This window comes from Scyliorhinus torazame, chromosome 6 (assembly GCF_047496885.1).
Source record: "Scyliorhinus torazame isolate Kashiwa2021f chromosome 6, sScyTor2.1, whole genome shotgun sequence".
Taxonomy (NCBI): Eukaryota; Metazoa; Chordata; class Chondrichthyes; order Carcharhiniformes; family Scyliorhinidae; genus Scyliorhinus; species Scyliorhinus torazame.
The window spans coordinates 90,955,142-90,969,207 of record NC_092712.1 but is presented as its reverse complement, the minus strand read 5'-3'; the positions used below and the strand labels follow the sequence as shown (position 1 = coordinate 90,969,207).

Sequence of the window (14,066 nt, the reverse complement as noted above, 5' to 3'; positions counted from 1 at the left end):
AAAGACACTGCGGGGTCTGGTATTTGATGAAGAGTTGGAACAAAATTGCTGGGGTGTGAGAGAATGACATGAGGCCGGATCACAGCCTGCGGGTGTGTGCAAAGCCCAACCCTGCAACCCACGCCCGTGCGGCCGCGCACACCGTGGCTGCTCCGCTTGGCCGCTCAGCTCCCTCCAGCCCGGGCAGTCCGGGGGACAGGCCGCTCATATTGTTGTGTTGGCGAAGCCAGACTGGCGGCAGCTCCCCTTCCTCCCCCCGCCCACCCACAGCCTGACCAACCGGCCGGCCCGGTAATTGATTGACAGGAGCCGGGGCCAACCCGAGGCGGGGGAGCTGCGGTGACGCGGCTGCCGGCGGCAGCGGCGGCCAGTGGGAGGGCCGGGGGAGGGCGGGCTGTTTGAGCAGAGAGCCAGCCAGCTTGGAACCGGGGCGCCCGGCGGACACTCACTTCACTTCACCTCACTTCACTCTGACAGGCTGGGTGGAGCTGTCGAGCGAATTTTTTTTTTTGGGAAAGCGGGATTGGGAGGGGGGAGGAAAAATAAGAGGAAAAGTGTGGAATGAAGAGCGCGCGCGTGCCAGTGTTAATAACCCCAGCTGGCCCCCTTCCCTTCGCCGGGGCTGCCTTTCCCGGCTCCCCTGCTGGAAAGTGTCTCTAAGAGATCCTGCGGGTGGCGATGGGGATTGGAGAAAGTCACCGGGACGCGTGAGCACTTCCACCCCGAGTCCCTTCTGGCCGCAGAGATCTTGAGAAGCCGCTGAAGAACCTTTGCAAAGGCAGCAATGCAATCGGTGGGGATGGAGACGTAATCGGCTAACTATAGCATCAGTGAGAGAAGCCGGGGTGACCTGCACTGCTCTGCTCCGTCCGTCAGTCCGTGTGTGTGTGTGCGGTGTGTATTTATAGAGCTGAGGCTGTGTTGACATCTGAGTACTTGGACGTTGCGTTGCTGTGAGACTCTTTGAGGCAATGTCTCCATTCCATTCTCTGAGCTTCCACGCTCTTTTTGCCGCCATAAACTGACTCGAAAAGGTGGTGGGGAGGGGTACGGTGGTGGGGAAACCGACTTTGGCAGACGAGATGGCTGGCTTCCTGCTGCTGCCTTTGGTCCTCTACATCCAGCTGGGATTCATCCTGGGATCCAGCCCCGGCTCGGGCGGACGGTCCGCGCGAGAGAGGGAGCAAGTGGACACTTACGAGAAGCAACCTATTTACAACAGGCAGCAGTCCCCCAACCCATCACATGCGATCAGATCCACCGGGAGCGGCAGAGGCGGCAGCTCATATCAACAACACGACAGCCTGCCCACTCCTGTCTGGGCTTTCCTTCATACTGGAGAGCCCTCCAAGCTTGGCTATGCTAACTGTACCAAGAGGTACCAATTGTCAAATTTAAAAGAGGCCTCGCATTCAATGAACATCCATCCGTCACTCCACAGTGCCATGGATACCGTGGTCCACGCCACCAATTTCTTAAACATGATTTTACAAACGAACGGGGTTCGGGAGCTGACTGTTAAGGAGGACGTGGAGTGGTATCGTGCTCTGGTCAGGAGTATTCTGGAGGGTGATCCCAAGGTCCACCGAGCGGTGGTGACTTTTGATGTCCAGCCGTTCACCTCCCCTCCCCAGCTCTTTCTCCAGGCCACGAGGATAGACGACCAGATCTTCCTCCAGGATCTGTCAGCCAGCGCTCGCCACTTGGGCAACAACCACAGCATCGAGACAGAGTGGTTTGACCGCCTCAAGCAGCAGCGTGCCCCTGAGTCCTACCTCCACAGGAAGCTCCTGAGGGACGAGTTCAGGTCGCTCCATCCTCCCATGCGGAAGAGGGGCATGAGGTATCTGGTGGATAAAACTCACATCAAGTGGTCGGCGCCCTACCTGGAATGTGAACACGGGCAGTACAAGCCCCTGTGGCTGCTGACTCTCTCCACCTCCTTTTATGGCTTGAGGCCGGACCTCAAGCCCGAGTTCAGGTGAGCAACTCTAGAGCAGTCATTTCAGACCATAATGGTGTCACAGTTCTGTACAAATCCCCCAAACCCTCCAACTCATGTAACAAGTCAGGAAGTATAAACTTCGCCATCTCAAATACATTACTTGTTCGTGTTGTCAAAGCTATTGTATTGTCCTTTCATTGTATTCATTGCATTTAACCACACGTGTGATTTGGGTGGGTCTTTTAACTCAGCGGCGGGACAAATAACGTTCTTGTTGCCAAGAGATACTTTTTGCTTGGAAACATGTAAAGAAAAAGTTTGGAAAGTATTCTTTCTGTGAACTTTCATCTTCCAGACAGAAGTGTTAAGAGGGCAATGTGAAAGAGACGCTCCGATAGCGGGACAACTAACATAGTCCTATCCATAGGAGAACTGGGATGTTTACTGAACAAAAATGTGCCCCGTGGGAGGAGTCCCAGAAGAAAGGTCTGGGAGGTTCTTTTTTTTTTGGGGGGGGGGGGGGTTCTGTCTTTCCTCTAAATATTTCAACTAAAATCTCTTCAAATGTATCTCCTGGAAAGGGAGGAATGGCTAATTCGAGGTGTGCCGGTGTTTGTGGAGTCTATAATAGCAAAATGGCTCGGTTTATTCCCCCTGAATCACATGCCAGGTATTGAACTTCCAATGCTCTGGTACATTGTTTACTATTGCTGCATTTTACAGATATGAATGGGCTCCATGAGATGACGTAAACTCGGCTGAAACCATCAGCAGCCGATTTCCATTCTAAAGGCGATTTGTATCAATGCGGGTCAATGCCAGCCCGGGAGCAAAAAGCGTCCGTGTAAAGTTACCAGTATCTTAGTCAATATGTGCCTCTTTGGTCAATATGTGCCTCTTTGGTTTATTTCCAGGATGCCGGTTGGTTATTTTCGTTCCAAACTTTACATGTCCCCCCCACACTGTCGTTTGTACGTCAGTGTGATTGAGTTGAGTTCTCCCTGTAATGTGTCCTGATCCAGCAGTCACAACACAAATCATTATCTTCACGTTGACGTGTTAACCAGATTGCAAAGCGCCCAGTAGTCACAGCTCCGGCGTCTCAAAATATAACAATTGCTTATTCGAAATGTTATTTTTTTCTCTCTCGTTAAAATAATTGTTTTTTAAGGCCCTTCTAGTTTGGAATCTACACTGGATGCGATTCCTCCACATTTCAGTTGAAATCTTTAAACGCATGGTAACAATCTCGCTCGGTAAAGTGGAATGTCGTTCTCGTATCGCCTGTCTGATCCACAGGTCGAGAGCATTTTTGGTTTGCTAATTTGCCTGTGCTGTTTTTGCATTTTAAGACTACTTTAAAGTCTTAAGTGCCACCATAATGCAATAAGCGTTTAGTTTATTTTCTCAGTAGAACATCCGCCCCATAATCTAATTTGAATACCTGGCCAGCGGTTTGAGCTACTGGCAATGTGTTCTCAGTGAAAGGTTACTGATACCAGATTATGGTAATTAGGGACCCAATGTGTGTAATTCTATCTGACACCCTGTCTGCAAGGTACCTGCAAATTAGATTGCATGTATTTTACTTTGGCAATTGTTGATAGTGCGTGGAATAGGGGCGGAACAAATGACGGTTAAATTAATTGGGAAATCATATTTGAATTTTTAAGCTCTCCAGTATTGTAATGCGACTGCGTTTAACACAAACTTAACATAACCTTGAGCTTTTATCACCCGCGGCCCCCACCCCCGACCCAAACAGAATGACATACCCCACTGATTAAAGCTGAAGTCTGCCTGGGCTTTGAATAGTAGCGACTCTGCATAATCAAACTAACTTTGAAGTTAAATTCGCCAAGTGATTCGTAGAAGGATAGTAGCAACAAGTCCTTGACTAAAAAAAAAAATCGAAAAAATATATAAATACGACATTTTCAATCATGAACCTCAATGAACCCATTAAAAATTTCCTCGTGTGCTGTTTGTGTCTCTTGTAGACTGATTGATCGAGATTGGTTGCTCTGATTAGCCAACCGCTCCATTATAATTGTCATGCAATTGGTTGAAGGTGAACGAGGTGGACTTTAAAATTTTTTCTTAGAGTATCCAATTAATTTTTTCCAATTAAGGGGCAATTTAGCGTGGCCAATCCACCTACCCTGCACAGCTTTGGGTTGTGGGGGCGAAACCCACACAGACACTGGGAGAATGTGCAAACTCCACACGGACAGTGACCCAGAGCCGGGATCGAACCTGGGACCTCGGCACCGTGAGGAAGCAGTGCTAACCACTGCACCGTCTTGGTGTCCACAGGTGGACTTTTTTTAACCAGCAATTCAGCAACAACGACTTGCATTTCTATTGGACCTGGAACATAGAAAAAACATTGAAATATTTCTATAGGACCTGGAACATAGTAAAACCATTGAAACATTTCTTTAGGCCCGGAACATAAAAAAACCATTGAAACATTTCTATAGAACCAGGAACATAGAAATACCATTGAAACATTTCTATAAGACCTGGAATATTGTTAAATCATTGAAACATTTCTATTGGATCGGGAACATAGTAAAACTATTGAAACATTTCTATCGGACCAGAACATAGAAACACCACTGAAACATTTCAAAAGGACCTGGAACATGGTTAAATCATTTAAACATTTCTATAGGACCTGGAATATTGTTAAATCATTGAAACATTTCTATAAGACCTGGAATATTGTTAAATCATTGAAACATTTCTATTGGATCGGGAACATAGTAAAACCATTGAAACATTTCTGTAGGGCCAGTACATAGAAACACCACAGAAACATTTCAATAGGACCTGGAACATGGTTAAATCATTGAAACATTTCTATAGGACCTGGAATATTGTTAAATCATTGAAACATTTCTATCGGATCGGGAACATAGTAATTATTGAAACATTTCTATAGGACCTGGAATATTGTTAAATCATTGAAACATTTCTATTGGATCGGGAACATAGTAAAACTATTGAAACATTGCTATAGGACCTGGAACATAGTGAAACCATTGAAACATTTCTATAGGACCTGGAACATAGTAACACCATTGAAACATTTCCATAGGACCGGAACATAGAAAAAACATTGAAATATTTCTATAGGACCTGGAACATAGTTAAACCATTGAAACATTTCTATAGGATCTGGAACATAGTAAAACCATTGAAACATTTCTATAGGACTTGGGACATAGTAAAATCATTGAAACATTTCTTTAGGCCCGGAACATAAAAAAACATTGAAACATTTCTATAGAACCAGGAACATAGAAATACCATTGAAACATTTCTATAAGACCTGGAATATTGTTAAATCATTGAAACATTTCTATTGGATCGGGAACATAGTAAAACTATTGAAACATTTCTATCGGACCAGAACATAGAAACACCACTGAAACATTTCAATAGGACCTGGAACATGGTTAAATCATTTAAACATTTCTATAGGACCTGGAATATTGTTAAATCATTGAAACATTTCTATAAGACCTGGAATATTGTTAAATCATTGAAACATTTCTATTGGATCGGGAACATAGTAAAACCATTGAAACATTTCTGTAGGGCCAGTACATAGAAACACCACAGAAACATTTCAATAGGACCTGGAACATGGTTAAATCATTGAAACATTTCTATAGGACCTGGAATATTGTTAAATCATTGAAACATTTCTATCGGATCGGGAACATAGTAATTATTGAAACATTTCTATAGGACCTGGAATATTGTTAAATCATTGAAACATTTCTATTGGATCGGGAACATAGTAAAACTATTGAAACATTTCTATAGGACCTGGAACATAGTGAAACCATTGAAACATTTCTATAGGACCTGGAACATAGTAACACCATTGAAACATTTCCATAGGACCGGAACATAGAAAAAACATTGAAATATTTCTATAGGACCTGGAACATAGTTAAACCATTGAAACATTTCTATAGGATCTGGAACATAGTAAAACCATTGAAACATTTCTATAGGACTTGGGACATAGTAAAATAATTGAAACATTTCTTTAGGCCCGGAACATAAAAAAACATTGAAACATTTCTATAGAACCAGGAACACAGTAAAACCATTGAAAGATAGTTTTATCCAATTAAATTTGACGCAAAGCCACATATGGACATATCAGGGCAGGTGACTAAATGCTTGCCCTTAGAGGAGTGTATTAAGGAGCATATTTTAATTTATTAACAGTTCCTTTATATACAAAGACAAAGTACAAAACAACAATATGAAATAGGAAACATGCAAAATACAGTGAAATCTCCAGCATTGAATCTTTACAAAGAGACAGACCGAACCTGGTCCATTTCACAAGGACCATGAATCCGTGCATCGCTACAGTACAAAACACCTGTATGAACAGAAAACACAACATTGTAGTTATACAAGGAAAACAAATACATTGAAACAGGGCCCTCACATTCTGTATGCCCTCGCACTCAGTAAGATGTTTTTCCTCGCACTCGGTATGCCCTCGCACTCGGCAGTATTAATGAGCATCTCAAGGAAAAAGGGAGGTGAAGAGATTTAGGAAGGGGTGGCGGGATTCCAGACTTTGAGAATATGAAAGCATGGCCACAAATGGGCCAGGGACTAAAATTGGGGATGCGCATCTCATATGTTCCTGAACGGTTTGAACTGAGGATCCTACAATAGAATTGGGGTGGGGGCAAGGGTAGCTGTTAATAAGGAGTATACAGACAGGTAAAAGCAAATTACTGCAAATGCTGGAATCTGAAATAAAAACAGAAAATGCTGGAAAATCTCAGCAGGCCTGATAGCATCTGTGGAGAGAGAACAGAGCTATCGTTTCGAGTTTGGATGACTCTTTGTCAAACAGGTCTCAACTATTTTTAAAATATAAATTAAAGCACCCAATTATTTTTTTCCAATTAAAGTTTTTCCTATTAGCGTGGCCAATCCACCTAGCCTGCACATCTTTGGGTTGTGGGGCTGAGACCCACGCAGACACAGCGAGAATGTGCAAACTCCACAGTGACAGTGACCTGAAGCTGGGATCAAACCTGGGTCCTCAGCGCTGTGAGGCAGCAGTGCTAAAAGTAGGTCTCAACTATGTCATGATTTTCAGTAACAGAGCTGTGTGTTTTTTAGCAGGCTGTTGCAAAGCATGATTTTCTGGGTGTAATTAGCTACTTGAATAAATTAACACTAGAGGGATCTTTCATTGTGTCATACAATTTCAGCTGTGATATGTAGTGCCTAACTTGGTCTGTTCCGTTGAGGTCAGTAGTCTAAAAGTGCATATCCTGTTATTGTCATTACGGATAAACCCCTGAAGTTAGTCAGAGAGTTGCTATAACTGGTTTTAGATTTTTTCAAAAAGAGTGTTTTTGCATCTGGTACATAATACATGTGCATTAGATGAATGATATGCATTTATGATAGATTGAACCCTTCACATAGGTTGTATGTTCCAATTAAAACTTGGATGTAAACCAGTGCTTAATGAAATTTCAGTATCAAAGCACCAGCATGTTTTTTTAATTACATATGATCCTCGTGTGTAGCACAGTGATGGGATTACTAGTGTCTTATAAAACTGATTTTCATGTAACATCCATTGTTTGAGGGCGTTCGCTTACCTTCACTTCATAAATCGTCCAAGATGCTTTCTGAGCGAAATCATCACCCACGTTCTTTGTTCGTAATTGAAGTTTATAATGTACAAAATTATGGTGTAATCCAATTTTCTAAGCAAATATATATATTTCATAAAAGCATCATTACATTTGTCAACCAAATCACTGTTCATACATTTTGACGCCTTTACCAACTTTGGAAGAATGGTGAAGCCTTCAAATTCAAAAGTCTGGTTTTATTTTTATGCATAATTGTGGAGTGGAAGCATTTGCATTGTCCTTTTATCCAAAAATGCTGAAATACCATTCAGTCAATTGTATTGATGGAATAACTTCCTTCATATTCTTGCAATATGTGCACAGGTGATGTTTTAAAATAATTGCAAAAAAAGAGACAAGACCAATCTCGAAAACTTTGTTCAAGTGAGCTTATATATTTTAAACAAAGTCTGGACTGGATATCATCAACGCCATTGGTATCCTGGTGTTGGGACCATCCTCAGGTCCTGACTCCGGCAAAGGCCAGAGTGTGACTCATGCCAGCATTTTTGTGGAAGCACCCAATTAGTGGGATGCTCCAGGATGACCACCTAATGATGGACAGCAGGCACAATCAGGAGTTGGGAGATATAAGTGGCAGATCCCACAGAAAGAGTATCAGTGAGCCTTCAAAATGGATCCAACCAAACATGCCATTGGGTCATTAACACCTCGGTAAAGATTGTGCTATAGTTGGTGAGAATGAGGAGGAACATTTTGTTTCCAGAGACTGGCAGGAGGGGGAAAACTAAGGTGGCATGGTTGGTGGTTGACAAAGAGGTCATCAGCTGTAGGGTGGTGAGCAGGACATTGGTCCAGTGCAGAAGATGTTTCAACGGTCTCCTGAAGTCTGGTAAATTGTGTCACATGTAAAGCCAAGCTGGCTGTCATGAGGGTATTAAAGGGGCTGCATATATCTGAGCAATAGGTCATCAAGACAGGTAGCATGTTCAGTGCCCACCCTCACCAGAGGGAAGGGATCAAAGTTGTGTATGTTTGAGAGGATGGTCATGGAAGCCCGGAGTCAGCGCAATGTCAGAATCATCATTTCTGATTGTTATGATGGCCAAATGGGAAAGTTAACTGTAGCTGAAATCTTCATCCTCACATCACATGAAAAAATATCACACAATATGAATAAGAGGAGTCTTTCCAGGGGTGGAGTGTTCAAACTGGCAATATTGATGCCTAGCGAGGAGAAGGCTATTGACACTGGAAGGGTGGTCACAGCCTAAACAATCAATGGTGAGATTGGTGAGCGACAGAGATAGTGAAAGTTGATTGGATTCTCCATGAATGAGATTTGGAGCAGCATTGTACTTTGTGAAGTTGTAGGCAGTAGATGCCACTGGATGTGCTGCTGGACATCTGATTAAGCAGCTGCTGAGATGAAGCAGGGGGAGTAACTGATGTTTTCTCTCTTACGCAGGGCCAATGCCAGAGGGTCAGCACCACCTGCTGCGTGTAGAGGGCACGGCTACCCCAGATGACTTTCACTCTGAGGAATCACCATCATAGGAGTCAGGCACACTCTCCACTAATGCAGATACATACATCTTAGTGTGGGGCTGCTGGTGACATTTAAATGGATGGCACAAGGTGTGCATCACAGCACCCGTGAGCAGGAATAGGCGATGAAGGCAGAGGCAGCTTTGACAGCTCGAGCCCTGCTTACACAGCAGTGATGCTGAGCCTTGGAGCCATTTACAAAGCGGAGGAGACATTTGGCACAGTTTCCAGAGATCTTTGTGCGGAAAATGGAGGTGTCCATTCCTGACATGAGCACTGCAATGTCTCAGGCATATGAGCTTTTCCATTGAAAAAAAATGTATCCCTTCATGGAGTGTCATTTTCAGCAACCCTCTGGATGCAGGAGCAGCAAGCTGGCATGAACAAATTGTAGGATGCATTTTGTATCATTGACCAGTGTGTTGCAGTGATGGCCCCTGAATGCATGCACACCCAATCAGGTATTCTTCAGCACCTGGTAAATGCAGGCATGCAGGTGGGCCACGAAAGGGCTGAGGTTGATGTAGATGGTGCCACTGCTCAAGGGACCCCATCTTCTCACACCAACCCCGTAGCCCCCCACAAGACAAGCAATAAATCTCACATCCCCATGACTGAAGGTGCTCCTCCACAAATATAGCTGGAGCAGCCAGTTACTGTGCTATCATACGCATTACTCCAGGAAATCATGCCACAGGAATCCTAGGACAGCCTCCATATCATCTCTGGCCACAAGGGGAGCACCATGTAGGAATTCACACAAGAGGGCAGAGAAAGAGTAGTAGCATCACACTGGGGTTCAGTTGGGCGTAGATTCTAAACCTTTTATCCAGTACGGACACTTTAATGAGATTAATATGACTAAGGATGAAAAGTAACTGGACTCATGTGTTTTGTTCTGGAAAATCATGACCTCACTATTTATTTCTGTCCGTGTGTGTAGTATGAGGATGTCATGTGGCAATGTGTGCTTACAGAAGACTTGCTGCATTTTGCTTGTTCATCTCCATTGGGTATGGACCTGACGACTTTGGAATCTGGATCACGGATTGCTGTATATAAACTTGATGTCTGGATTCGATGCTTCCATTGAAGGATCTTTCAGGCTCAGGAAAAGTGTTTCATGGAATAAAAGGGAGGGAGCAAGGATACAACATTGAGTGACAGGAAACAGAGTAGTGATTATTGGGTGCTTTTTGGACTGGAGGAAGGTTTGTAGTGGAGTTCCCTAGAGGCCCCTGTTGGGACCTTTGCTTTCGCTAACATGACCAAGATATTGGTGTGTATCGGGCACAATTTCTAAATCTGCAGATGATATGAAGTTTGTGAGTGTTATGCTGAGAAGGTATGAAAGAAAAGTTCTTTCCAGAATCTCTTGTTTGAATCATGTTTTTAAAAATGGACAAATGCTAACTCATCAACTCCTGGAATGTGACTTGTATTGTATGAACATTCCAGCCAAACCAACATAAAAGGTGTAGTAGACGAAATGTCTGTACCAATCAGCTCTGAACAAGGGCAGAGCTATTGTGACTCCTCATCTCCAACAATGGTTCCATAATTACTTGCACACGGTACAATAAGTTGTAAAGAGAGTCCTTAAAGTACAACATCAGCAGAATAACCCAACCCAAAACCACCCTGTCACATGACTGGACCTAGATCTGTTCGAATTACTTTGATTATACAACTTTTGAAATTATATATTGTTGCTGTTCAACTTCAAGAGAAAAACAGACTTCAGGCTAGCAGCCTCCCTCTGACCTCCATCACTCTTGAAGTCCGATCTCCAGAAAGACTCCTGTATTCTGCCCACAAAGTGAGATAATTCCCAGAATAACAAGGATACTTTGCTGCACCTTTAACCACCTCAATCTGCAACTGAGTTTCTAGGGCCAAAATCAAGACTTCCGCCAGACAAAGTCACTGAAAGAACTGTCATTTGACATTGACATACTGAATGCTATTCATATAAATTAATGTCAATTCGTTTTTGATTTTTTTTTTAAAGTAACTCACAATTTGCAACTTATCTGCCTTTCTACATTGTATGCTCATGAGTGTGGATGTGTGGTTCGATTCATGCCTTGGGTTTTGACTGTGTTAATAAATCCTGGTTTTGTTGCACCTTTGTTGACCGAGACCCTGCTTGATTGCTGTTGCAGACACAATAAAGACACCTGAATTTAGGACTACTCTATTGAGAATAGTTAGCTTAATCGCAATTTCTGAGAATATAGTACAAAGATGACTCAGACTCACTACTGAGATCTCGGTATTAACCACAATAGTGAAGGGAGCTGGCCGGGCTGCGATCACTCGGTGTGGATATCTCCTCTGAGCTCCAAGCTCAGGATTCCTCTTCTGTGATGGTTACTCCTGGGGGTTACTGGGTTGTCACTGACTGTGTTCTGATGTCCCTTCATTTATTCAAGTTCTGGTAGTGCTAAAAGGTGATACACACACACATTTGGCCTGAGTTCTGTTGTCTCATCAAGACTTAAACTCATTTATAGAAATAAACAGGATAATTCTGTTTAACAAGGGTGATTTAATCAAGATCCATTGTCCTCTGAAACACTCATGTCTGACCAGCTATTAGCCAATTGTGAAGTCTGATGGCCTCTTTGTTTATCGTTCTTCCTGTTGCAAAATTGATCCTATACTGTCTCGAAGTTAGTTACATGTTCAGAGCATGGGACGGGATTCTCCGACCCCACGCCGGGTTGGAGAATCGCCAGGGGCTGGCATGAATCCCGCCCCCGCCGTGTCCCGAAGTCTCCGCCACCAGAGATTCGGCGGGGGCGGGAATCGCGCCGCGCCGGTCGGCAGGGGCGGGAATCGCACAGCGCCGGTCGGCGGGCCCACTCCCGCCGATTCTCCGGCCCGCGATGGGCCGAAGTCCCGCTGCTGAAATGCCTGTCCCGCCAGCGTGGATTAAACCACCTTTTGAACGGCGGGACAAGGCAGCGCGGGCAGGCTCCGGGGTCCTGGGGGGGTGGGGGGGCGCTGGGCGATCTGGCCCCAGGGGGTGCCCCTACGGTGGTCTGGCCCATGATCGGGGCACACCGATCCGCGGGCGGGCCTGTGCCGTGGGGGCACTCTTTTTCTTCTGCCTTCGCCATGGTCTTCACTATGGCAGAGGCGGAAGAGACCCCCTCCCCGGCGCATGCTCGTGGATGACGTCAGCAGCCGCTGATGCTCCCGCGCACGCGTCGCCCAGCGAAGACTTTTTGGCCCCGGCTGGCGTGGCGCCAAAGGCCTTTCCCGCCAGCTGGTGGAGTGCAAACCACTCCGGCGCGGGCCCCAGCCCCTCAAGGTGAGGGCTTGGCCCCTAAAGGTGCAGAGACTTCCGCACCTTTGGGGCTGCCGGACGCCGGAATGGTTCCCGCCACTCCATTACGCCGGAACCTGCCGGGTAGGGGAGAATCACGCCCCTGGTCTTTTCTCTCTTTTGTGTTAACGGGATAAATACTGTGATTGGGTGAACATAATGTTCAGTTTAATGATGAAGTGTTTTTGTACTAACTTGAGTGGTCTTGCAGAGCCAATATCGATTCCGACCAGGGTCTTTATTTGGTACTTACTGTTTTCATCCATTATGTCTTTTTCCCTCTTGCCAGCCTGACCCCAGTACCACACCTTAAAGAACTTGCTATGGGATTATTATTACAATTTTACCTCCTAAACTGGGGCTGAAAACACACCACAGCCTATTTCAACAAGAGAAAGGATACTAAGGAAAATAAATTAAACTATCGCTGTCACGCGCTGAAGAGGGGAGCAGTAATAATAATTCAATTCACCTTGCCCTCATGTCCAGAATACTAATATGACCAAGACCTTGGTGTACAGGGCAAAATTTCCACATTTACAGATGACATGCAACTTGCAAGCATTGTGAGGAGGATATTGGAGAACTTCAAAGGGACATGGACAAGTTGGTGGAATGGGAGAACAAGTGACAAATGAAGTTCAATGCAGAGAAGTAAGAAGTGATATATTTTGGTAGAAGGACCATGAAGGGATGATATAAAATAAAGGACACAGTCCTACAAGGGGTGCAGAAACAGAGGAACCTGGGTGTGTATGTACATAAGTCATTGAAGGTGGCAGGATAGGTTGAGCGAGAACAGTTAATAAATTGTACAATATCCTAAGCTTTATTAATGGGGCATTGCCTATAAGAATGAGGAGGTTACGCTAAACTTGTATGTAAAACTGGTTTGGCCTCAACTGTAGTGTTGCGTCCAGTTCTGGGCGCCACATTGTAGGAAAGAGGTAATTACATTAGAGGGAGCACAAAAATGTTTTCAGGGATGAGGAATTTCAGGATAGATTGGAGAAGTTGGGACTGTTTTCCTTGGCTAAGAGAAGGTTGAGAGGAGATTTGACAAAGGTATTCAAAAATATCAGGGGCCTGGACGGAGTAAATGTGGAGAAATTGTTCTCACTGGTGGAGTAATTGAGAACCAGGTTCACAAATTTAAGGTAATTGGCAAAAGCGGCAATGGAGATCTAAGGAGAAACATTTTGATGCAGTGAATGGTTAGGACCTGGAATGCACTGCCTGAGAGGCTGGTGGAGGCAGGTTCAATCGAGGAATTCAAAAAGGGAATTGGATTATTGTCTGAAAAGAAAAGGTGCAGGATTTTGGGGACAGGGTGTTGGAATGGCCCGAGGTGCATTACTCATTTGGAGAGCTGGTGCAGACATGATGGGCCAAATGACCACTTTCTGTGCTGAAACAATTATGTGATTCTGCGTTCCAGGATCAGGGCATCCTGGAATTCCCTGCTATCCTGGCATGTGTGTCACCACATCAGTCAGATTTAAGTGGTCCTGACCTCACCCTCATCAGAATCCTTATTCTCTGGCAGGGTGGGGGACACCTTCCACCATGGACCTCCTCC

At 44.7% G+C, this 14,066-nt stretch overlaps 1 protein-coding gene across 1 annotated transcript in view; it reads left to right on the top strand.

Annotated features, from left to right (window-relative positions):
* The first annotated feature begins 425 nt into the window (after nt 1-425).
* The window catches only part of gpr158a (G protein-coupled receptor 158a), a 1,113,215-nt gene continuing 1,099,574 nt past the window's right edge, over nt 426-14,066 (top strand). The window contains exon 1 of the mRNA XM_072508450.1: nt 426-1,981. Coding sequence (XP_072364551.1) covers nt 1,083-1,981 — 899 coding nt within the window. The 5' untranslated portion in view covers nt 426-1,082. The remainder of the gene's footprint in view (nt 1,982-14,066) is intronic.